This window comes from Euphorbia lathyris, chromosome 3 (genome assembly GCF_963576675.1).
Source record: "Euphorbia lathyris chromosome 3, ddEupLath1.1, whole genome shotgun sequence".
Taxonomy (NCBI): domain Eukaryota; kingdom Viridiplantae; phylum Streptophyta; class Magnoliopsida; order Malpighiales; family Euphorbiaceae; genus Euphorbia; species Euphorbia lathyris.
In genome coordinates, this window is record NC_088912.1 from 58019646 (window position 1) to 58046668 (window position 27023).

General features: G+C 38.4%; 1 protein-coding gene across 1 annotated transcript; it reads right to left on the reverse strand.

The window, feature by feature from the left end:
- Window positions 1-11453: 11453 nt before the first annotated feature.
- Window positions 11454-16704, reverse strand: LOC136222194 (uncharacterized). Its single transcript, XM_066009726.1, has 4 exons — window positions 16473-16704; window positions 13786-15087; window positions 13571-13596; window positions 11454-12485 (listed from the first exon to the last, which is right to left on the reverse strand). The coding sequence occupies exons 2-4, from the start codon at window positions 15035-15037 to the stop codon at window positions 11724-11726; spliced, it is 2040 nt and encodes a 679-aa protein (XP_065865798.1). The 5' UTR covers window positions 15038-15087; window positions 16473-16704; the 3' UTR covers window positions 11454-11723.
- Between the last annotated feature and the right edge of the window lie 10319 nt (window positions 16705-27023).

Consider the following 27023-nt stretch of genomic DNA (forward strand, 5'->3'; position numbering starts at 1 on the left):
CCCGGGTACGGGGTCCTTCACAACCCAGTCATCCTCTGTAGCACTCCTCGAGCGCTTGCTGCTACCTGAAATTACAGTAAACGGTTTACATTAAATTTTTGGTATATTTTCCAATAATCACGATTAAAAAAAATAAAAATAAGCAGATTTTTAAATTTCTCTTACCAGAAGACGATCATGCAGTAGAAGAAAATCGTCTGTCTCGACCCCTCGTCACGACGCCACGAGGTATGGGGATAGTATCAGAACTAGGACGAGGCATAGAGTCATCTCCGTCCATCTCTATATCAGTCGCCTCATCCTGTCCCTCAGCACGCTCCGCCTGTGCTGCATGTGCCCTCCGGGCGTCCGCTATGAACCGCTGCTGCTTTGTCCGCTCTCGCCGAGTAGATGCAGTAACAGGACATGAAGACGTGTGTCTGCGGTCAGATCCCGCCTCATCCTGTAATATTATTTATTTATTATATTTAATTTACCGTTTTTTTATTTTTTATGTGTTCGGGTCTGCCTACGCCCGGTCCGTACAATTTTTTTTTAAAAAATCAAAATTTGGCCCGTTTTTGGCCTGGGCGGGTGGCTTACACCACCTAGCCGACGGGCCAAACGGGTGCGCCGTAAACGTTTGGCCCGTCGGCCAAACGGGCGCGGCACGCGTTCCACCCTAAGGTGGAACGCGCGACGCATACTTGTTCCACCGTATGTGGAACGCGCAGCGCATACTTGTTCCACCGTATGTGGAACAAGTAAATCGCACCCGTTTGGTGCGATTTCTGGAATTTTTGCCTCCGATTTCGGAGGCAAAAATCATGATTTCGTTAATTATTTGAACGGAAAAACTTACTGTAATACCCATGTATCCTTTGCCCTTGCCTACTTTTGGTGCCATGTCGTTTTAGCTCGGTTTTTTGAAAATGGAAAGAAAGTAGAGAGGATTTGGAATTTTCAAATTTCTTGTTTGAAATAATGAGAAGGGCAATATGGTCAACAGGGTGCGGTGAATCGGAATGAGGGGGCGATATATAGCAGCTCACAAATTAAAATGGTAGTTGCTGATGTTTAAGGTCAAGCTAAGTGAAGTAGAACTCTTACATCATATTATGTGCAGATTTGTAAGCATTAGCTTCGATCATTTATATATATATATATTATGGCAAATTGACAATCTTCTTCAAATCAAATAATAAATTCCATTTTCTGGTGTTTCAGGTATGTAGATTATCACTCTCGTAGATGAGCTGTACAATCATCATTGCTTCTTTCCCCTCCTCACCTTGGAGGACACTTAGGTCCAAACTTTCATTTTCCTCTTCCGAAATAGTTAGGTGCGACAGATCAGCTTCCATTTCTGTATTTTTTTCAACTGCTTTCTCCTCCTTCTCCAATAATCTACAGGCCCACTCCTTCTTTCCCCAAAACTCTGTGAATCACCTTCTAGTCAGAATATCGCAGCAATAGTATCTTGCTGGACCTCCCTCGCAGCTCTGCTCCAAGCCCCTCTCACCTTTGAAACCACACTTGAACCTGAATTTTGTGCAGAGCTCATGAATCGCAAATGAAATCAGATATAAGTGATTACTTCAGCATAAATATTTAATCAGTTTGCCTGTTTCCTTTGGGTTTTGTAATTTTCAATTTGAAGCGGAGCCAGAAGGTGCAAAACTTGGCAGAGAAAACTTAATTTAATTTAATTCAATTTAATTGCCTATTTCCTTTGGGTTTTGCAGTTTTAAATATTCATTTTGAATATTGGGTTGATTTTAATATCTAATTTTTAATTAATTGATTTTAGAGAAATTAAGAAAGATGAGAGAGAATAGAGAGAAAAAGACGAAAGGGAGAGGAGACAGGAAGGAGAAGAAAAATAAGAAATTAAAAATAGATGGATAAGATAGTATAATTTATTTATATTTTTTATTTTGGGATTTGTTTGTGATAATTAGATAATAAGGAGGGTTAATTTATAAAATAAATAAATATAAGGACAAAATTAACTCTTTTCCCTTTGACTTTTAACATTATTAGTCAATTTAGTTTGCGTTTGCTAACGGAATGAACCTCAAGGTACCAGTTTATAAATTTTTAAACCACAAGGGTGCCGATCGAAAACAGGTGTAACCATAAGGTTTATTTTTGTACTTTTATCTTAAAAATATTACTTACATCATTATCGATGTACATTCCTATCATCTGAAGTCTTCTGAACCACTTTACATTCGATTGGTAGAGATCCAAGCTAAGCACTTCTTTGTTGTCATTTTTCTTTGCATTACTCAACCAATCTTCGTACTCCTTAAGCAAACATGCATCGATACATTCACGCCTATCTTGAATATCGTCAACATTGCAGATCACTGGTTCTCTTTCACCGTCAACTCTACCTACATATTCCTCTACCTCGTCCATGACCTCGTCCTCTACCACTTCCACCTTTCATCCTTTTATCTTATTTGACAACCACCTATAAAACATATATTCAGAGAACAAGTCATCAAATTGAAATCCTTATCGCATTCATAATAAATATGATAAGTTATATATAAACTCATTGTCGCATCCAATCGCATTCACGACAGATGCGACAAGTTATATATTCACGACAAATGCGACAAGCTTAAAAGTAAACTCCTTGTCGCATCTAGTCGCATTCACGATAAATGCGACAAGCTTAAAAGAACAGAAACATCTAAATAACAAAGCCATTTGAAAGTTTTACCTTTTGAACACTATCTTGTATTTGTCCTTCAGGCACTATCTTGTATTTAAGATCAAGTTTTACCTTTTGAACACTCGTATTTTTTGAGGGAATCTAAAACCGTACCTAAAGATAGAGCTGGGCACCCCAGGGACGAAATATATATATATATATATATATATATATATATATATATTTAATAGAGAAAGCAGTTCAAAACTGACAACCGAAAAACAAATGCAAAGGAAAGATTAAAGCAATCAACGATATTCATAAAAGATAAATAAATAAAAACTGAAAGCATAAATGATTGTTCAAATTTGAATTAAAACCGGGAAAACCCGATTTCCTCTTTTACTCAATCCTTCTTCAGGATCTTTGGATTCTTCTCCGTTGTGCTTGGGAGAGAACCCTGCGGCATTTCTTATCTATCCCTGTTGATCTGAGCCACCTGATTGCTCAGATCCTTGCAGAAGGCTTTGTTGTTCGCAAGCCTGGTCGAGATTTCTTTCAAGAGAGTCACCACCTCCTCAGGTTCTTTGAAAGGTGGCACAGGACCTTGGTTCTGCTGCTGATATAGGGGCATGCCAAGCCCCTGCTCCCTATGCTCTTGGACAAAGCCGTTGGGAGGCCTTAGCACATTCTGGTTCGAGCTCCCGTAAGATAAGTTCGGGTGCTGAGGCCTCTTGTAATAGTTGTTGTTGTTGTAGGAGTTGTAGTTGTTGTTGGGGTTGTAGTTATTGTAGTTCTGGTTGTACCTCTGTTGTCCCCCAACGTAATTGACCATCTCCATCCCATCTCCAGCGAAAGGGTTACCTGCTTGTCAGTCCTTTCCATGGTGGTCGCCGCCACAATGTACACATGTGGGAGGTTGGCTGAATTTAGCCAACGGGACGTCCATTTTTCTGCTCAGCTCCGTAACAACTGGGCTCTGTTCCTGGTCTTCCATAGCAAATACCCGCTGCCTTGAGGGGCCAGCGAGTTTCTCCTCTTACCATTGCATACTCTTTTTTGCCAGCTCATTGATCATATCATACACCTCTGTTGCAGTCTTCCTAAACAAATCTCCACCCGCAGCGGAGTCCACAGTAGCTCGGTTAGTGGGCGGCAAGCCGTGATAGAAGACGCTCACCAACTGGTGTTTAGGTATTTCATGATGAGGGCACATGCACAACATCTTTCTAAATCGGGTCCAGGCTGCATGGAGAGCTTCGTGCTCGGGTTGGTGGAATGAAGTGATTTCACCCCTCAGCATCATCGTCTTCGAAGGAGGAAAGTAATAGGGTAAGAACTCCTTCTCCAGTCTCGCCCACGTGGTGATTGACCCGGGCTCTATCGATCTCAGCCATTCTAAAGCATGTCCAGTTAGTGAGAACGGGAATAGCTTCAGTCTGACAGTATCTTGGGGAACCCCATTTGTTCTCGCAGTGTCTGCGCACATCAGAAAGCGATCTAGATGATCATTCGGTCTTTCATGCACTTCTCCTCCAAACAATCCCGTCTATTGAATCAAGTGAATTATGCCAGACTTGATTTCATAGGAATTAGCTGAAATGTTTGGGGCAACGATCCCAGCCAGGTGCTGGTGTTAGTGTGGTGCTAAGATTTCGCTCATCGAGCGGGTGTCAGCTCCTATTTCAGCGTTCTCATTGTTCCTGTTCCTATTGTTGTTATTGTTGGTCTCAGGTTCAGTCATCTTGATTGGTTCGATAATCTCATCTGGCTTGATGATCCCGATTTGCCTGCTCCTGCGAAGAGTACGTTCAAGTTCAAGATTAAGAGGGACACACGGTATTTCCGCTAATCGAGTATGCATATGCTAAAAAGAAAAGAAAAATACAATAAACATGATTTCCTTAGATAACATGCATATACTTAAATTTGTTTTTGGCGAAACAAGTAGTATAGATTTTTACAAGATAACATGCTACATTCGTATGACATATACACAAAAATCGAAAAGGTATAACCTAGTTTATTCAATATATGAACAAGTATGGAAAAGTATAAAAGATTATATATCAACAAGTATAGAGAATTATATATAAACAAGTATAAATGATATAAACAAAGGATATTCACAAAAGGAATGCCTAAACGAACAATTCGACCTTTGATTCGATATTGCTGGAAAAGTAAATCCCCGGCAACGGTGCCAAAAACTTGATGCGCCTAGCGGCGTCGCACCGGTAAGCTCACTAAGGGATAAGTGTACCTCGTCGTTATCAAGTAATAAAATCTGGACAAGTCCAGGTATCGAATCCATAGGATTTACTGCTACAAGTATCAAGCTACTCGGTCGGGTGATGTTATCTAGGCTTTAGGGGGGTTTGATTTGGTTTTGTTAAATTAACCTACTCCTAGTTGAATTACGCTACTCCTAGCTAAGTTATTCTATTCCTAATTATGTTACTCTACTCCTAATTGATCATTCACTAATGAAATTACCCGAAGGAACATGGGATGATACGATAACAATAAAGATAGATTGTTAAGGCAATTGATTAAAAACCTAACCCTAGTCACTTATACTCGAGGCGATTAACCCTACTTATCCTTATGACGTGCCTAGTACGTGATTCCTTTGTAAGGCTGATACTAGCTCTAAGGCTCAGCAATTTGGGCCTCATCAACTAAGAGGTTGACAATCTCATAGGCTCTGACTATGTCAGATTCCGCTCGCAATATGTGCCAAGTTAATTTTTAGACTTATGAATGAGTTAAACCAATCGAATAAAGCGTAAGATGAAGATTAAATAAATAACCAATTGAGCAGAACAAGAGCTAAAATATTATTAAAGATGAAGAAACAATGTCACGAGTATACACTTAGCCTAGGATTCATAGACTGTATCAAGGGACAAACAAATTAGAGAAAGGATGAGAAAATCCCTTTCAGGGAACCTGTCTACCCTGCAGGCGTCTTCCTAGGTCTTAAGGACAGACCTTGAATAATCCTCGGTGGGCGGAGCTTCGAAGGTTCTTCAATGGAGGTTGAAGGAGATAGAGGAGGTGGAGAGGATTCTTCAAGGGTGAAGGCTAAGGTAAATTACAACAATGAAAGATAATTACAAATTGAAGCTAAGGGTTCTATTTATAGTCACGGTTTGGTCCCTCGTTCTGACCTAATTCGTTTCCTTTTACAGGTGGAAAGACGTGAGTCCAATCGCGGCGTCGTGAGGTCGGGAATCAGTCAACACAGGTCAGCTCATCGAGCTGGCCTTCAGGGGCCAGCTCGACCGAGCTGGCTACTGCCAGAGCTTGCCGATCTGGCCTAAAAAGGCCAATTTCGATGAGCGCAATGCCCAGACGCCCTGCGTGACTGTCGGGTGTTCCCGCGATGCGATTTTTCGCCCGAACTCGTTCTTGTTTTGACCTGCACACGCACGTAAACTCCAAACGATATTAGTTATGGGGCTAAATTGACCCACCAATCGCTTGTTTTGAGTAAATACTCCGTTTGGTGCAACTTTTGGCGGATCATTTAGCCATAAAAGATAATCGAAACTTAACGTACATGCTAATTTGGCTATTTTTGCCTATAATCGATCAGAAAACGAGCTTAAACCACAAAAGTAAATAAAACATATACAGTTTCTAACTAACTCACACAAAAGCATATAAATGCGAGAATTGCTCGCTTATTAGCAAAACTAAACTAAAAACCGTCCTAAAACCGTACCTAAAGATAGGGTTTTTTGACCCCTATCAGTGGGGTGAGTTGTCAACTGATATGGCAAATGAGTTGTCAAATTTGAGTATTTTATTCGATTTAAGTTGCTTTTGCTGTGATGAGTACTTTTTTTTATCAATTGATTTGTCTGTTTATGACAAAGAATCTTATAGTTTTGCTTTTTTTTGCTTTTGTCAGCTATCAAAATGGGGGATGTAAGTGTATTTTTACATCATGGTGGTAGGACAGTGCTGGAAGAGAGTGGTTTCAAATATGTGGGTGGTATTGTTGAAGAATATAATCAGGTTGACATGGATAGGTTAGCAATACTTGATCTGTTTTGGTTTGTGTGGGATTTAGGATACAAGAGATGTGGGTCTTTGTACTACAAAGATGGTAGGAATGGTGAGTTAAAGGTACTTGGTAATGATAGGGCCCTGTTAAGCCCAAAATATACCTAAAATATCTTTAATATTCACGTCAGTTTTGTCATGAAATCGTGCTATTTGTATCTATTTAGAGTACTTTTACGTCCGAATATGTTTCTTTGATGCAAGGTACCTAAATATTTGGGAAAATCCAAATAGGAGCAAAAATGGATAAAAAACGAAGGAAAAACCCTAAGTTACGAGCCGAAAGCATGAGAAAATCAGCGCACCGATACGATGAGACGAGAATGGAGCGAGATCGGGAGGATCATCATGTGTCGCGACCGAGATTCCCATATCTCGGTCACGACACGCTACTTTCAGACACCGAAGATGAAGTCGTTCTGAGGAAATTTTTACTCCCCAGGCCGCGATTGAGATTCCAGAATCTCTGTACGACCAGCAGCAATCCAACACTGATTTCACATGTCGAAATTCCAAGAAGCGCGTCTATTCGGGTGGATAGAAACGACTCTTTGCAGCGGACACGACCCTTCAAACACGACTCTTCAACATCTATAAATAGACAGTTGATTTCAGAGTTGAATGTTGGTTAAATTAATTAAGTTAGAGAGCAGAATTTATGTAGAAATTCTGAGTCAGAAGTGATTCAGAGTTAGATTTCGATTTTGTAAAAGCAATCTTGATGTACACAAATTGTTCAGCAATTAAGTTTAGATTAGGAATTGATTCGAAGACGAGTTTTCATTCTGGTAGAAGACAAACCATCTATATTTCGAAGATTCAACGAGAAGAACTAACAGCGGAAGCGACACTAGAGTCCGACAAACTCCAACAAAGTTTGAGGAAAGGATTGACAACCCGGAACTCAAATTAGTTAGAATGCTCTCCATGTTTTCTTTCCTATGTTAACTTGTTATGGCTCACAAATTCTATAATAAAACGTTTACACAATTCAATATATATTTCTGTAGTTACTTTGATGTTACCTTCGAAGTAAGGTTCTAGTGTTTCCATTAAAACGAAATTAAATTTCACATAGTTACAAGGAAACTTAGTTGAACACTTGAAATAATTAGTGTTTACGGAAGATATGATCGTTAGGTCGGCTTATCGGAAATAAATACCAATTTGATTAAGGTAGAAATCTACTCCGAACCAGAGAGATTTCTACGGTTGAAAGCCTATAAATTGAAGGAATTTACGATTTATTACATGCCTATAATCTTTTCAAAGTTTAAGTTTTTTTATCTTTGCTTAATGCAAATGAGTTTAACGTTATTCTTACTTTAAACGCTAAAGTTTCTGTCTTGTAATCCAATCTCGAGACAGAATTGTTTTCTAAATTTCTAACATAAAACTCTCATCTGATTCTGATTAATTCAATTCAATTAAATCCAATTCAATTAAACGATTTTCTATAATATAAACCTAAAGACGTAGTCTAAACTGTATTAAAATAATTTTTTTTGTGAAAAAACGTTCCCTATGGGATCGATATCTTTTTATTACTACAAGCGAAACGTGCACTTGCGGAAATCGGTCAACAAGTTTTTGGCGCCGTTGCCGGGGAACACCAAAATTTTTTTACAAAAATTTAGATTTTTCGTGTTTTATTTCGAATCTAGGTTTATACATACATACTTATTTTATATTTTATTTATTTCAACTTACTTACAATTTTATTTTTTCAATTTTTCTTGAAAGTAGTTTCAGTTCGTGCAAAAATTTCAAGTTCATGTGCAGTACTCGAAATTCAGGCATTCAACCGAAATTACTTGATCCTGAAATTGAACGAACAGTAAAAAGAAACAAAAAGAAAAACAAAGAGAAACAAAAATCACCGCCAGAAACCATGACAGTTAGACCGACACGTATGGATTACGCTAGGCCAGGAGTGGCCAATGTTACAAATAGTATAGTTAGACCCCAGATAAACGCACACCAATTTGAGATTAAGCCAGCTTTGCTTATTATGTTGCAAAACAATGTAACGTTTTATGGACTACCTAACGAAAACCCAAATACCTATTTGACAAATTTGCGACACTTTCAAAATAAATGATGTGTCTGCCGAAGCAATTAAACTTCGCCTATTTCCTTTCACATTTGGAGTCCAAACTCAGACTATGGAGCTGACAAACAACGTCATTCCTTTGGGATCCATATTTCCATGTACACTTGGACAACACATTGTTTCATGTTTTGCTGCTTCTCTCAAAGTATCCTAGGCTGGAGATGGTGCCTGTTATACACACAAAAATTGACTTTAAGGACATTGGTTTCATAACGCATATACCTAGTTGTTATTAACCTACATGTCCGATTCAGATAACTCATTACTAGATCTTGTAACAGAATGCTATTGCCCAGTTATTGCTTCGATTCGAGGGAATAGAGTAGTTTGATGGCATTGAAGACAAGGCTTTCTCTAAGAGTTCCTATAAAATAAAAACAAACACATTCGTAATCGTAAAAAAAATTAAGTGTTGCTTACACATTCATGTATTTGTGGCTATTTTGTAAGTCAAGAATGCAGCAATATTCGTGTGTATGGAGACCAAAACTTGGCAGAAGGGCTAAGTGTGTTGCAAGAAAGCTGAATAATCGAGGAAATGAGAAGATAATGGATTGCATCACGAGTAACCATGTTCTTATTGTTTTGCAGAATAACCAACTATTAAGTAGGAGAAAATATAAATGTCTCTGCACCATTAAGTAATTAATTGTTTTCTTTTCTACATCGATCACAGCATGAAATTTCAAACCAACCCATATTGCAGCAATCTAAGCATGAAGGAATTCATTGATATCGAAGCTGCAAAAGAAAGACTCTCTTGTAACAACCACAACAAGTGACACTACCAAGCAAACAATGAATCAGTTGGTTAAGAGTAAAGCCAACTTCTACTTTGTAATTGATGGTTTAAAGCAGGTAATGGGCATGATAACACTAAGGTGTCGTTTGGTTCGCGGAATAGAATGGAATGGAATAGAATGGTTATTCCAAAAGAATAGAATAGCAAAGAATAAAATAGAAATTCTCAGGAATTACTATTCCTATGTTTGGTTGGTGGAATAAGGTAGAATGGAATAGATAAATTTTTTATTAAAAAGACAATATTATCCTCAAATGTAATTTCTTATTTATTTTAAAATTTTAATTTTTTACTATAAATTGTTCAAATATTTAATATATATTATTTTAAAAAATATATAAAAAATAGAAAAATGGGAAACACGAAAGACGAAAAAAACACGAAAAAAACATTAAAAACGAAAAAACAATAAGAACATGAAAATGGAAAAATTGTAAAAACACGAAAAAAGAGAGGTAAAAAAATAAAATGTAAGAGCGCAAAAAAAACACATTAAAAACACAAAAACAAAAGAAAAAAAATGAGATAAAAGTGGAAAAGGGTGAAAACGCGAAAATATATAAACGTGTTAACACAAAAAAAAAACACACACGCAAAATATGAAAAAACACAAAAAAATGTGCAAACCGTAAAAAACACAAACACATGAAAAAAGTGGAAAACACGAAAACGTGAAAAAATCGAAAAACACGAAAACATGAAAAAGTGTTAAAAACACGAAAAATGCGTTTGTAACATTTTTTATGTTTTTCCGTGTTTCCCAAGTGTTCTTGTTTTTTCCGTTTGTTCACGTTTTCGTATTTTTCACGTTTTGTCATGTTATTGTGTTTTATTTTACATTTTTTCGATTTTTCACGTTTTAGTTTTTCGGTTTTTCCCCTTTTTGTTTTTTTCGCGTTTTTGTATTTTTCGTATTTTGTTACTTTTTCGTGTTATTCATGTTTTTCGTATTTTTTCATATTTTTTTTTGTTTTTAACGTTTTCGTGTTTTGTTTGCGTTTTTCGCATTTTCATGTTTTTCACATATTGTCACGTTTTTGTGTTTTAGCATTTTTCGTATTTTTTCGCATTTTTCGTGTTTTTATTTTTCACGTTTTTTAATATTTCGTGTTTTGTCACTTTTTCGCACTATTCCTATTTTGTGTTTTTCGTGTGTTTGCTTTTTTTTTTTGTGTCTTCGTGTTTTTCACATTTGTTCACGTTTTTATGTTTTTCGCGTATTTTATTTTTTGCATATTCTCGTGTTTGTAACATTTTCACATTTTTCGTGTTTCATATTTTTCGTATTTTTACATTTTTTAACGTTTTCGTCATTTTTCCATTTTTCACGTTTTACATGATATAAATTATGGATTGACCAAAATTTATAAGATTTGGGAAAGTGATTAAAGAGAAGATTGAGGATTTAATGGAGGATAATTTTGTAAATTACAAAAATATAATATTAGGAATAGGCTATTCCTAACCTAAATTGAAGAATAGCTATTCCATGAAATCAAGGAATAGGGATTCCATGGAATAGCTATTCCATAAAAAAAAATCAACCAAATGTGGGAATAGCTATTCTACAGGAATAGGCTATTCTATTCCCCCTCTATTCCGCGAACCAAACGAGCCCTAAGAGATATATTAATTTTAGATATAATAATGAATGGTCAAATTCATTTATTCATTGAGGATCCAGGTGAACACTACTTATATCTTCAAGAATGTAAATTATAATGCAAGTGTCACTCCAGAGTCTTCTAATAGTATTACCTGAAGTTAGTTTGAACAATACTTATATTCGTGTGTATATTTATATGAAGAACGCTTAGATGTATGCAATACATAAAAGATGTATCTATATATGAAGAAGCACATCACAAGGACTTTATGTTGTACCATTCACCAGATATTTTACAAAGGAGCAATCCGGTACTATGATGCTCATATTGAAACGGAAGGGAAAAAAGGAACTAATCCAGGGAGAACGAATACCAAAACAACATCCAGGCTAAGCTCCACTATTTGGCAGGTAATTGATGGTCGAGGATTTCTTTCATTTGTTGGAATAACATTAATAACATCTTCAAGGCTTCGTAGTATACTCATCTCAATACTTGGTTATTCCAAGCCATATAAGACCCCTCTTTCCTCAATTCACATGGGCGAAAAGCACTCGTGGCTTTCCCCATCAACGCCATAGCAGCAATGCTTGGATACTGCCGTTTGTTGATGTTGTATTGCATTGCCCTTGAACTCAGTGGTTCACAAGCTGCTGCGGCGTTATGCTTATGCAAAGATGCAAGTGGGTTATGACACCACCTCTGGATCCATGCATGTGAAAGTGTTTTCTCTTGACCTGCCCTCACCGATTCAATATTCCTCTGAAAATCTGCAGCCTGATCAAACATCAGATTCTCTTTATGGAAGGACTTGCTCATTTTTGGTTCTGAACTACTTTTGCCACAGTAAAGCATTTTACTGAAGAACTTGTTAACTTTTTCATGGGAAGAAGCTTCCACCATTTTTGAACTCTTGGTACCATGTGCAAAAGAATCTGAGCTACTTGGTTTTAGACGCTTAACCCATCTGCTGCATGGATCCAATTCCAGTGGACCATCTGCACGAACACTAGATTTCAAGTTTGTAGGATGTTCCGCATGGAAAAGGAAATCCGATGCATCCATACTATGAGTTTTTGAGGTGCTTGTCTCCCCATCATCGGTAGAACTTGCAGCACTTGGGATTGGAGGAAGTTCCTGGTTAATGTCAGGTAACACTATGTTTAACGATCTACCTCTGCTTTTTTCTTTCACTGAAACTAATGCACCTTCAGATGTTGGAGACTTTTGGGGCACGTTGATGTCCTGCAAAATTCACAACTGATGATGAGTCCAATTAGCAAATGAACAGATCCTACTACGGTCTAAAAGCCCATATGCAGGGTGCATAAACACATAGACAACCTAGTATGCCTTTGACCCTTGAATATACTCTTGTATTTGTGTGTGACCTGTTTTTGAAGGACAAAAGCATAACGAGACCATCCCCTCCCTCTGCACACACCCCCAACAATCCAAGCAAGGAGAGAATGAGGTAGTTATATTTACAGTGACTTAGTTAAGTACTGTATTTCATAAAAGGAGAAAGACGCGGTTAGATAACAAACTACTAATGAATTTGTTTACAAAAAGTACATTAAGGATTGTTGAGCAAAAGAGGGAGAGAGAATCAGACAGAAAGAAGAGGGGGGAAAACAGACTAAAAAGAATAAAATACAAACAAATTTCACCGGAGGACAAGCTCAAAAAGCCAAATCAAATTTGTACTCTTTTTTTTTTTTTTTCTCCTTATAATAAAAGCGAATGTAAACCCATTTTATTTTGTTTCAAATTTTCAGCACTTCACACTGTAGCTTTTAACAAATGCACTTGATAAAAACAAAAAATGGGAATGCTTTGTCTCAATTGCATATATCTGTCTTTCCTAAAAGCAGCCATATACACTTCACATTCACCTCATGTTCAGGCATACCTCCAAGTTCATGCACGCCTGTACTATGTAATTAAAAAGCACAGAACATAACGCACAGATACTTCAATATGCTTCACCATAATTAAAATAGTCTAGCTGTATTGGAGAACATCATATCAATGAGTACAGAAGCATACAAATGCCCTAAATTGAAGTACAGGCCATAAATAAGAGAGCTTCACAAGAATACCTTGATCAGAAAAATATTTTAAAGTCGAGACTAAATGATCCACCCATATCCCCTTGATACACCATCCAAAGAAACTTGACCTGAACTCAATAAAAATCAAGACCAAACTCACTGTCTTTGGAGAAACTTCCCAAAAAGACCTTTTTATTTCACTACCCTCTTAGAATCCAACAGATGAAGCACTTGAAGTAAAACATAACTAAAAAGTGCAATTATAACAAAAGCTACCTTATTTGCAAAGGATGGGGCCACATCTGCAACCAAATACAAATAGGAAAATTACTAACTTTGGAAAATCAACATTAGCCAAAATACTGTTTCATAGGATAAGCATCTACATTATACATCATGATTACCGATCTTGTACACAGAAACCTAAGTCAACATGTTGCAAGACGCCGCTAAGTTAAGTCGACAACATATGAGATATAATGCACACATACCAAGGGGACGATTCTCCTGGAGTGTATCCATGTCCATGGTATCAGTTTCAGCTGATGATTCATTCTTCAAATCAACCGTAGTATGGACATTCTCAATCTTTCCTTTTCCTTCACTCTCTGTCGAGCTGTCAAGAGGTTGCAGCTTCATTCCTTGTTTAAGGTTGAAACCAAATCCTGGAGAAAAGCTGAGGAGCTTACTTGGTGGTTTGAATTTAAAATTGGTGGATATTGACTCTCTGAACCTTTGAACTCCACTAGATAAGTTCACATTAGTGTCTTCTGTGATGAAAAAATGATGAGTAGTTTCAGAGAACTTTGACGGACCTCGAGGGTCGATAGTGGTATATATTCTCATAGTCTCCTTACCATGTACAAAAGAGGGATTTCTTGGTAGTTCAGATGATTTATGATCTAACCTTGGAGGCCTGACTGCACATAATCCATAATTTGTCACATTCTGGAACTGTTGACCAAGAAAGTCTCTATGACAACTATTACTTGTTTCAGGATCATGTATTGATAGAACCGCATTTTTACCCATTTTCCCCTCATGAACAAGAAAGCTACTGCTTGGCTGATTAATGTAGTCTCGCCTAGGAGAAAATGATTCAACTGGAGTTCTTCGGGAGTTAAACTCTGACAGTACACCTGCAGAAGTTGACCCCAAAAGCTCATCCTTAACATGTGATGATACGTCTACTCCCTCTCCAAGAAATTTGTTGGAATTGGCCTGTTGCTCTGGAACTGATGCAATGCCTTCAGGCTGAAACAGAGATTCAGTTAATTGAATTTCTGGCTTGATAGGACTCCTTTTGAGCATTGAGAATAGTGACTTGTCAGTTGGACTAAGAGAAGCATCACACATAGATTTAGGACCAAGTTTTGATTTTGAGATCCCTTCATGATGGCTAGAGGACTCACCATTCTTCAGAGATAAACTACCTTCTGGCCTCAAAATTTTAAAACTTCTTCCTGAGCTCTCATTCATAAGGACCTCATTCATTTCTCTAAATTCCTTCATAAACATGGAGCTGTATGGTTCTATCTCTGACCCAGAAAATGAAGTGTGAAGCTTATTTCTGTGATTGTTTTCCCCAGACTCGTAACAATTTGACAACTGATTGTGGACATGATCTACTGACTTCAAGTGCATTTGTGTCCAGTGAGACATCCAACCATATTGGTAAGACTGCAGACAGTTTTCAGGAGTTTCGTCCTTATTATTGTCTGATTGAATAGCCTGATGAGACATGATAAGGTGCTTCAAAAGTATAACTCCCTCTTAGATGTTCACTGAAGTACCTGAAGTTCAAGGGTCAACGAGCAGAGTTACTGCCATAATACTTACAAGAACAATATTGCACAAACTAGAAAAAACCTTTCGTTGGTTTCATTTTCAAATGTAATGAAAATATTTCTGCTTGTTCAGTAGGGCAGTTGACCATTAAATACTATATTTCTCCATTATTTTCATGGACTGGAAAAAAGGACAGGAGACTAGTATATGTTTAAGAATTAGGATTATCGGATTTGTGTATCTCAAATTTAGCACTTCAAATAATAACAGAGAATATTAGATTCCCGAAAACATAAGGGGCAGGGCACCATTATTCTTATTACATTTTTTAGCTTCGCACTATATACTATACATTTATTCCTTACATCACTAAAGTCATTTTACAATAATTGTGTCACCAGCTTCACCTCATTTGATAAAAAAAAAATAAGTTTACGAAATGAATGAGAGAAAGAGAGACAAACAAAATAAATGGGTAGTCAGATATGAACAAAAAAAAAAGAGGTATATATCTTTATGTGAGAATTTGGGTCACAGAATTATGATAACTAGCAAACTTACCGTTCAAAATTCAACTGTGCAAAGGAATAGAAACTATAAGCAGTAAGGATGAATTAATTTACAAAAATGTATATAGTTTCATCAACGAGCTAGAAAGTGATGGATACTACAATTTGTAAAATGTCAATGCAAAATCTACAGTATCAAACTGGAAAGAACTCCAACAAATGGTAGTTTTTTTAGCTTTTCCTTGTTGAAAAAACATGTTGAACTCAAATCAGACTGCACTAAATGAAGCCTACGAGTCTTCCTCTATCTTCAGTTTGAAAACAGTTAGCAGGGATTATTTTGTATAATGCAGTAGGTTAGTAATGGAAGTTTTGGGTTTCACTTTATGCGGGTTCGAATGAAACAATATTCAATTTTGATTAAATCTTGTGGCTACTCTTTCCATTTTAGTTTTTTAGTTGTTTTGTAAAGATCATTAGACGACGCTATTCGGATATTAGCCTGTTAGTTTTGATGCAAAATAAGAGAAAAGAGAGGGAACCGATCTAACTTAAGCTGAGAATTGAAATTGCACGTATATACAAGCAAAATCGTACTAAATTTATACTTTCCTTCCGTCCGGACAACAATTAAAACCAAAGAGAACTTAAAATTATATCTACTTTTTTCCAAATCACCATTAGACTAAATTGCAAATTTGAGAAAAGAAAACAAAGATTTGGGATGCCAAGCAACTTCTCATCCATAAAAGCACGGATAACAGGATGAACAGAAACACAGTATATGCGCACACAAACTTAAGAACCATTATGTAATTAAAAAAAAAAAAAGAACAATAATAAGATAAGCAGTATGAGTCTCTTCTTCATCTTCAACTTACCAAATATACAGAGACAAAAAAAAAATGAAGGTGGATCACGACATATGAATCATAGCAGATCGAAAGAGAGGAATCGAGTTTAAGTTTTGAAGTTCGAATTTTGTGGAGAAGGACAGACAGCGAGGAAGAAGAAACGAACAACCAGCATGAGAAGAGCTTGAGCTCAGCTATCTCTTTGGTCTTTGATCCTTTTACTCGAGACTCCAGCCTTTCGCATTGGCCACAAAACCTAAATAACCGACAATACGACCCCACAAACAAAATGTTGTCTGTAGAGCGTCTCCAAGAGATAATCACTGCCGTCTCTGAAAAAAAAAAAAAAAAATATGAATAATTGATTCTATTAAAATATATTTTTTTTTGGTAGGATAAGGAAAAAAAAAAAACAAATAAACAAAACGGAAGTCTAACCCGGGATCAGTCTAGGGTGGCTGACCCCAATTCTATCCTCAAGCAGAAGGGACAAAATAGAAGAAGGAGGAATAGAAAGGGTAGAAACACCTAACATCCCCCATGCCCAGCCGCAGCCAAGCAATCCGCCACACGGTTTTGCTTCCTAAAAATATGGGAGAACCTAATAACCTCAAAAGCAGGACGAAGCCTTAAAATGGCTTTGATAAGGTTCTGGCAAGAGAGATAAGAAATTTGGGAAGCAGAAATCCTATTGATAGCCTCCAAATTGTCAGATTCCACCACCAGCTTCTTAATTCCCATGCGAATGGCAAGCTTAATACCTGACAGAATCCCCCAGAGCTCTGCAGAAAAGGCCGAGCCCAATCCCAAGTTATGGGTAAACCCAGCCAGCCAAGCTCCACCAGCATCCCGAAGAACTCCTCCAGCAGCAATTCTGCCATTGCTAAGGCAGGAGCCATCCGTATTCAACTTCACTACCCCTTCAATAGGCTTACTCCAACCAACCAAGTGGACCACCTTAGCCGGGGAGGGATTACCCAGGGGCTCCCCTTTAGAACTTTGCAAAATAACCGAAAGTTTTTTGGAAAAGAAGTTTAATAAATCAGGAATAAAGGTAGTTTTCTTAGCAAATAACTCATCATTCCTCCATTTCCAAATATGGTGACAGATAAGAGCAAAGAAAATGTCGCCGTGCTCCATATTGGCCAATAACTTCCCCTTAGCGCCCTCAGAGAACCAGTCAATTGCAGAATGAGCCATGAAGGGAGGAAGGGTATGGGCAGGAAGAACCCCCTCCCAAATCTTCTGACTATTAGGGCAATCCCTCAGAGCATGGCAAAGTGTCTCCATATGACCCCTGCATCTACTACAGGTTCCTGATTCAGTCAAGTGCCTCCTCTGCCTATCCACATTGGTGAGCAGCCTGTCTTTAACTCCTAACCACAAAAAACTCCTAATTCGATAGGGGATTTTAAGGGCCCAAATAGTCTTCCAAATCTCCAAAGGAGGATACTCCCTACTAGAGGAAAAGGCTTCATAGGCCGATTTACAAGAATAGATGTCATTATTAGACAAAGCCCAACAATGTTTGTCTTTATCCTCCTCGAGGTTGCTGACCTTAACTCCTCTAATTTTCAGGAGGGTTTCCAGACTAAGGAAAGAGTCAAACTTAGACCAGATCCAATCACCCTCCGAATCCACCACATCAGCAACCTTCCAGTGACGGATATTACTAGGCGGAGGGGATCTACACACATCAATAAGGGGTTTATCACCAATCTAGGTGTCCTCCCAGAAGCTAATGGATCTACCATTGCCCACCTCTACCCCAATCCCCGTATAGAACTCAGCAAAAACTTCACTAAGCCCTTTCCAGAGGAAGGAGCAGCTGACAACCCTCTCCTTCGGACCACCGAAGATTTTGTCTTTCCGATATTTGCCGTACAGAAGACGGACCCAAAGAGAGGAAGGGAATTGCCACATCCTCCAAAGGAGCTTCATTAAGAAGACTTTATTATTATCCTTCGCATGCCTTATACCAAGCCCCCCCTGTTTTTAGGCTGGCAGGCCTCTTTCCAAGGAACCAGGTGGACCTTTTTTCCCTCACCTGACTCTCCCCACAAGAACCGCCGGTTAATCTTATCAAGGTCGTTAAGAATCGGCTCAGGAAGTTTACAGGCTTGCATGATGTGGTTAGGGGCTGCGCAGTTGACAGATTGGATAAGGGTAAGGCGACCAGCAAGGGAAAGAGAATTAGCTTTCCAGCTAGCGCACAAACCGTTAGTTTTATCCAAAATGTCTTTAAAAGAGGCTTTAGAGACCCTCTCACTATGAAGAGGAACCCCGAGATACTTACCCAAAGATTGGGTCAGGGGGATGCCAGAGACTTCACTAAGTCTTCTGCACAAGCCGTTATCCATGTTATTAGAACAAAGCATACGGGACTTTTGAATGTTAATCTTCTGGCCAGAGGCTTCACAAAAGCACTTGAGGATATCCATCACAATCTTAATTTGCTCCACACTCCCCTCCACAAAAAGCATCACATCATCAGCAAAGAACAAATGAGTAATAGGAGGGCAATGTCTATTGATGGAGACAGGGTGGAGACTCCCCTTGTTAACTGCTTCTTGAATCAGGTGAGAGAGTCTTTCCATGGCAATGACAAACAGGAAATGGCTCATAGGATCCCCTTGTCGAATACCCCTGGAGGGAGAGAACTCTTCAGACATGTCCCCATTAATCATAACCTGGAAAACAGGGGAGGAGATACACTTCTCAATCAAATTCCTCCAGCTCTCCGGGATACCAGCTTTGGCTAAACTATCCAGAAGAAAGTTCCAGTTAAGCCTATCGTAGGCTTTCTCCAGATCTAGTTTAAGAGCCACAATCCCTCTCTTCCCTTTCTTAATCTTCATAGAATGGACAACCTCCTGGGCAATCACAACGTTATCCATCATTTGTCTGCCAGGAACAAAGCTCCCTTGGTTCTGGCTGATAATGTCTGGCAGGATCATCCGGATCCGGTTCGCCACAATCTTGGTAATAGCTTTATACAAAACATTACAGAGGCTGATAGGTCTCATCTGAAGGAAGGAGGAGGGCTTATCAACCTTAGGAATCAGAACAAGGAGGGTTTTATTAACCAACCTAATATCATTAGAACCAGCAAAAATTCCTAACACAAAACTGTAAATCCCCTCTTTTACAGTATCCTAGTGCTTATGAAAGAAACTAGCAGGGATGCCATCAATCCCAGGAGCCTTAGTGGAACCAATACTGGCAAAGGACAAATCAATTTCCTTGAGATCAATTGGATGGAAAGCTTCCCTAATAGCATCCTCCCCTAACTGAGGAAAGGACGTCTCAGAGAAGGCACTCTCCAAGAACACCTCTTCTTCTCTGAACAGATCTTGGTAGAAGTCAAGAGCAAGGCGCCGAATGTCCTCCTCCTCAAAAACCCAACTACCATTAGTATCCTTGATAGCATCGATCCTATTCCTCTGTCTTCTAATGATAGTGGAGAGGTGGAAGAATCTGGTATTCCGGTCCCCGTCTTTAATCCAAGCCTTCCTTGATTTCTGGAACCAAAGAAGCTCTTCCTGTCTAAGCACAGCCTCCAACTCGTTTTGGAGAGATCTAAGTTGACCACTCAAGCTATGGTCGAAACGGGCCTCCAAGCAACGCTGAATGCCCTCCATTCTTCTTAAAAGCTTGTTTTTCCTTCTGATAATGTGGCCAAATGTGTTTTTATTCCACCCAGCCACATTCCTCCTGAACTCCTCAGCAGCAAGAAGGACATCCGAGTGAGGTTGCCAATTATCTTTAACGAACTTTTTAAACTCAGGGTGAGAGTCCTAAGCCACGAGGTACCTAAAAGGTCTGTTACCTTTAAGTCGATTCCCTTTAACCATCCTAATGAGGATGGGGCAATGGTCAGAGTGGCGAAAAGGGAGATTAAGCACACTAACCTCAGGAAACCTACAGATAGCCGCAACATTGGCGTACACCTTATCCAGCCGGACAAACACACTATTTCTTTTCCAAGTAAACTTATGACCGGCAGCTCCCAGGTCCGAAAGACCACAAAGATCCATATTTTGCTTGTGATTCAGGCACCGGTTAACATAATGATTTCCCCCTCCTCTCTGATCGCTCAAAAGGGCAATGTCATTAAAGTCCCCAGCCACCAACCATGCCTCCACCATAATAGAGCTAACAGAATGAAGAATCTCCCACAGTCTTTTCCGATTAGATAAAACAGGATCGGCATAAACAAAGGTAACAAAGAAAGGTCTATTCCCAGGGAAGCAAACCTTACAATGGATGAATTGTCTGTCCAATGTAATAATATCAATCATGATTCGACCTGGCTTCCAAAAAAGCCAAATCCCCCCAGCCCGGCCAGTAGCCTCCGATCTGACACAATTCCAACTCTTAAACTTTCTAACCACCTCATCTGCTTTAGGACCACTGACTTTGGTTTCTAGAAGAACAAAGCAAGAGGGGTTAAATTGTCTAATGAGATCAATAACATGAATGCGGGTTGCCTTGCTCGCCGCACCTCTAACATTCCAAATAAAGAAATCCATCAGAAAGGAAAGCAACCGACACAAGCCCATACCCTAATTCAGGTACTTATTCGGGGCTCCGGAGAGCCTAGCAGAAGAACCAGAAGGCCCCCTTTTGTCCCAAGAATCAACCCTACTAGGGAACTTCCTAGATTTAGCTTTAGGTTTGAGTTTCTTCATATTCATCTTAATCACACCTATAGTATTACCAATAGGGACCTCCGTAGGAGGAGTCAGACTACTACCCTCTTTAAACAACCCCTTCCCTTTTGAAAGAAGAGACTGGCCTCCACTTTCATCCTCAGCATTGGGAACAAAGAGGGGATTAGAAGCCTTACCCAGACTAGAAGCAGGCTCAGCAGATTCCAGACCTGGCATACTTAAATCAATTCGCTCATCAGAAGGATTCGAGCCTTGTTCTTCCTCCATGGCCAGAGCACCAAACCTAGACCCCGAACCAGAAGCTGACACCACACCAATCTCACTCCCCTTTTTGGTATCCGGTGGCTTGACCTTGATCTCAGGAACAATCTGGAGAGCAGTCATCTTCTGACTGATATCTGGAGACTGACTGGAACTAGCATTAGCACGTGGCTTCCTTCTTCCATTCCTCTTGGCCAGCATCCAAGGGCCAAAACTCCTTTCTTCCCCCAGGTTCTTCTCAACGCTACCCATATTAGGTTGCACTAACTCTTCCCCCACCATCCTTTTCCTAGGGCACCCCTCAAAGGTATGGCCATAAATACCGCATTCATAGCATATATTGTGTATACCTTCATACTCAATATGAAAAACCTTATTCTGAACACAGAATTGAGATAGAAGAGGCTTAGCGAGGTCAATATCTATACAGACCCTGGCAAATTTGCCCCTAACTGCCCCAATAGTAGTCTTATCAACATGGTGCACCTTTCCAACCAGGCTACCGATCTTGTTCAAGAATCTCTCACTATAATATTCCAGCGGAAGGCCTGGGAATCTGACCCAAGTAAGGATCCGATTCACCGAGCAATCATGGGGATCGAAGTTAGGGACCCAAGGTCTCAGAGCCAACACATGATTGGAGATAATATAGGGACCCCCCAATTAACAACAGCATTAAAATCCTCCGCCTTTGTAAATTTGATGACATAATAATCATTCTCAAGATCTGTGATGGTCACTTTCCCAACCTTAGCCCATTGGGCTTGGATTCTCTGGGCAAAGTAATTAAAACTGATCCTTTTTCCCAGAACAGTGACAATTAGAGCCAGTTTCCACTGTGACCTGAGAACACGCTTGTCCTCCGAGGAGAGACGAATTCTAGGACACAACGGGTTCTCTGGCTCTCCATCCTCCACATTAGAGTCGGAAAGGAAGTCATCAGAATTCTCCTCCAAAGTGTCTTCATCCATCAAGGGGTCCTCCTCAACCACCCCTAACACCTTATCCCTCCAGGAGGTGGATCCCCCATTCTTCAGAGGAGCTAGGGTTTGTTGGCCAACAGAACCCGAGATAAGAACTATCGAGGAGAAATCTTTCTGAGCAGAATGCTCAGCAAGTAAAACCGCCAATGCGTGAATGTCCTGTGAGGATAGAGTGGCCGGAGCCATCGACATGGAAGGATCCGCCGGATGCAAACCAGACCTAGGCGCCACAGGACCCGGCGCACAGGGCTCCACCGCACCGACGCCAACCCGCTGGGTATCCAGATCAGACCCAAGCTGCCGATCCGGCACACCCGCAACCAAAACCGGATCCCCGCCTGAAACTACCGGAACCCTAGCCCTAACCCGCTCAGCCTCTCCCTCGACGCCTCCCCCAATGCCCAAACCCTCACCGAACCAGCTCCCGTCCACCGGCCGAGACCGATCAGTCGATCGATCCCGCCTCCTCTCTCCACTCCGACAGCGGTAGCGGGCAAGCCCAACCGCCACCCCGTCGCTGCCCTCAACCCCCAGCCCAGGATCGGCAGAAACCATCTGCCCCGCCGTCCGAACACCATCCTCACCAGCCGACTCCCCCGCCGCACATCCCTTCCCTGCCGCCAGACCACTCGCTCGTTCCCATTCTCTCCCTTTCGTCATCCCTTGATTTGCACTCTTACCACCTACACAGGCCGAACGCACCACCCTTCGTCTGCTTACAACGCCCTAAAACCCCAAGATCGCCAGTCAAACGCCCTCGCCAGCCAATCGGAAGAGAAGGAAAACGCGAAAGTTGGACCCTGAGAAATAAATCCCTAGATCGCCAGCCAATCGCCTACCCCCACCTCAGCGAAAGTTGGACCCTAGTTGTATTTCGTTAACTATTTCATGTGTTAATAGGATTAAAATATATTATTTCTAACGATAATTTTAAAACTATTTTATAATTAAAATTATTAATAATTATTATATTTATCAACAATAAAAATAGAGAAACTTTTTAATAATAAATTATTAGAAGGTATTAAAAAGTGAAGAAATACTTTCTATTAATAGAGATGATGCAGATGCTTTTAGTGATTTGATGAGCCATTAAAAGGCTGTTGTAATTGATTTTTAATTTTTCCTCCTCAAATTTTAAGTTAAGAGCCAAACGAAGAGACTCTTGGAGATGCTCTTACTTCGTTGCAAGGGTAAAGTACAAAAAATTCATATTCTTTCAGTTACATTTCAAAATTAAAACAATAAAACGTTTTATAATATTTTAAGCCATTTTAATTCTTTAACTTGTTAATTTTACGATCATCTGTATTATTTTATAAAAGGTGAAAAAGTAAACGTTTAGGAAGAGACGTTTTTAGAAATAATGATTTTAAAAAATAAAAATTTAGTTCCATAAACTGTGATACTAAATAAATTTAATTGTTAGAATTTTTTATATTGAGATCGTTAATGGTCATTTTTATAATGCCAAACTAAAACATCTCCGTTTTTAACAAAAAAAAAAACATTCGTTCTCTTTGGACAAAAAAAAATTACATATACATATTTGACAAAACGTGACAACACATAGATTTTTTTTTATTTTATCCTTTATTTTACTTAGGAGTGAGAAGTTAATAGAGCCAAAAGTTAGAAAACATAAAAATCATATTAGGACGCTTATGACATTGCTTTCTCATACCCTAAAAGCATAAAAGCAGTTTTCTCAGCTAAAAAACAGGTTTTGTTGGCCACACTAACGACAAACTGGCCTGGTGGACCAGTTAGCGATTTTCTAAAATAGCAACTCGAAAAAACGCATCCACGTAGAAGGAGAAGAGTGAAACACACATAGTTACTTGGAAGGCAATGAAAATGATGAAAATAAAGATTAAAAAGTTAATCTTATTTTTAGAAGTTTATGGAATGTAAATAAAATTTAAAAGGTTATCATTTTAAAATAATTAAAAGTAAATACTAAAACTGAATAATATGATAAAAGAAAAAAATTTGATCAAAATTATTTTTCTGTACAAAAAATAAAAATAAAAAAGTGTACGGATCAAAAGTAAAATTAGTCTAAAGATAAAAAAAAAAGTATAAGTAAATAAATCTAATGATCAAAAAGTAAAATTTAGTCAAAATATTTTTTGAAAAAAAAACTAAAAATATATAAGTATAAGGATCAAAAGTGTAATTAATCCAAGAATAGAAAAGTAAAAATAAATAAATATACGAACCTAAATAAAAATTAAAAAGTAAAATAGAAATTAAAGTAGAATTTTATAAGGAATGTAAGATGAAAATTAGTATTAGGTGAAAGGGAATACAAACCTTAAAGGAACTAGGGATAAACCCAAAACTAAAAAAAAATGTAAAGGAGATGATTGAATTAATAAAACAAACATTAACAAAATAAATGAAACCACTTATTTCCCCTACCTTTCTTGAAACTCTGAAACAAACGTTCCCTTAGTTTTTGAGAGAACAAACAACAAAACTTAGATTTGGAGGAAGTACACAAAACACACATGCAAGCACAAATTAAACACATTAAAGAAAATAAAATAAAAGTTACTTAAAAAATAAAAATGTTTACCCTCTTCATAACACTCACAATTTGAAATTACTTTCAAAATTTCATAAAGAAAAAAAATTAAATTTTTTAAGAAAGAGGTTAAGAGGTGTTCTTTAATCTTTGCTTAGAGGAGGTGTAGGTATTACTCCTTTAAAATTTATAAAATTTAGGTATTCCTTTTAAACATCAAATTATTAAAATAAAAAAAAAAAACTAAAAACAAAACATTAAAGCATTTAAAGCTTAAACTAAATAAGAAACAGAAAAATATACACCTCTTTGCAATCAACTAACTTTGTGTTTGTTTGCTCTCTCTTTCTTCTCCTTGGTGATAAGTTTGCTCTCTCTTATCCTTGTTGACAAGCTTTTGGGTCTTTGTTATTGATTCTTTCTTGAAAAGGTTCTATTTGATTTGTTATGGCATCGTCTAGCAATTTGGTCTCATTATGTGACCATCTGACACTGAAGGAAGAGGAAGATGGTGACATCATAATTGGTGAAGAGGATCTTAATGCTGCCAAATTTGACTTACATTGGTGTCTTGTGGGAGATTTTTAACTGATCGCCCGGTAGACTTCCACGCTATGAAGGAATTGATGGCGTCTCTCTAGAAGCTGAGAAAATGGGTCTATACTAGATCTGTCAATTCAAACTTATTCTTTTTTCAATTTTTTCATGATATCAATGTTTGAAGTGTGATTGACAATATGTCTGGACTTTTGAAAACACGATTCTTTTGGTCCATAGGATGACTGATTCTGATATAACAACTGAAGTGTCACTTAACAATGTAGATTTGTGGGTGCAGGCTTTCAATCTGCCTAATGGCTTCATATTGAAACGTGCGGTTATGGCGATTGGGAATTACCTGGGAAGTTTTATTTCATCTGATCCAAATAATTATCAAGGAATTTGGAGGGCGTACATGTGTATCAGGGTCAGTTTTAACGTTTCTTCGCCTCTTAAAAGAAGAATGAAACTTAAGAAGCAGTCTAGTGAGTGGTTCTAGGTAGAGTTCAAATATGAGAAAATCAAGCGGTTCTATTTCATTTGTGGTCTATTGGATCATACTGAATATAATTTCCCAAAAGTCTATGAAGCTTGTGACATTCCTATTGAGATACCCTATGGATCGTAGATGCTTGTTCAATTTAGCCGGACTAATCAATCCAAGGGAGCAAGTGGCTTGTGAATGAATCCGGATAGCGTTCCGTCGGTGGTTATGGTCAGATGAGCGTTGTTATGGAAGAGGTCGATCGTGTGGTGAATTTTTTTTGCAGTTGCAAAATTATGGAGGTTACTTAAGGTGGTACAGAAAAATTAGGGAGTTGTGCTATAGTTGTGGGGAGTGATAGTAGGCTTGGTGGTTATCCTACTACTGATACTCAAGTTGAGGGTGTTGTTGTAACTAATCCAAAAAGAAGAAGGAAGGAGGATCACATGGAGTGTGTCAAAGGGCCGAATGGGTCTACAATTAAGGAGTCGGGTTCAAAAAAGGGGTTATCAACGGGTCTTGCAAGTCAGACCCGTCCATCATTATGAGCATTTTTGCTTGGAACTTTCGTGGGCTGGGAAACTCACGAGCAATTCGATTCCTAACTGATCTAGCCCGAAGTTATAAACTCGATGTTATTTTTCTTTCAGAAACGCATATTAATTTCCACTATGTTTTAATAATGCGTATATTAGTTATCTTCAATTTCTGAAATTTCCACTATGTTTTAATAATGCGTTGCAAAATGAATGACATATATTTGTTGTTATGTCATTATTTTTAGGGTTGTAAATGGGGCAGGACGGGAATTGCATTAACCATCGCTGGCCACTGGTCTATCGGGGATTCCCCGCCCCATCCCCGAATTACAAATAAAAAAAATTTGCTACCATCCCCGTTTAAGTTTTTAAATTTTTTACTTTTTTCTTGTAAAACATCAATTTGTAGTATATAATTTTTTTTAAAGTCATAAACTACTATTTCAGGGACATATAACATCATAAACTACTAGGCATATAAAATTAACTAAACAATTACAAACAAAGATTCAAAGCATAAAATAAAAACAAGTCCAAAATAAACTAATAATATATATATTTTAGTTTT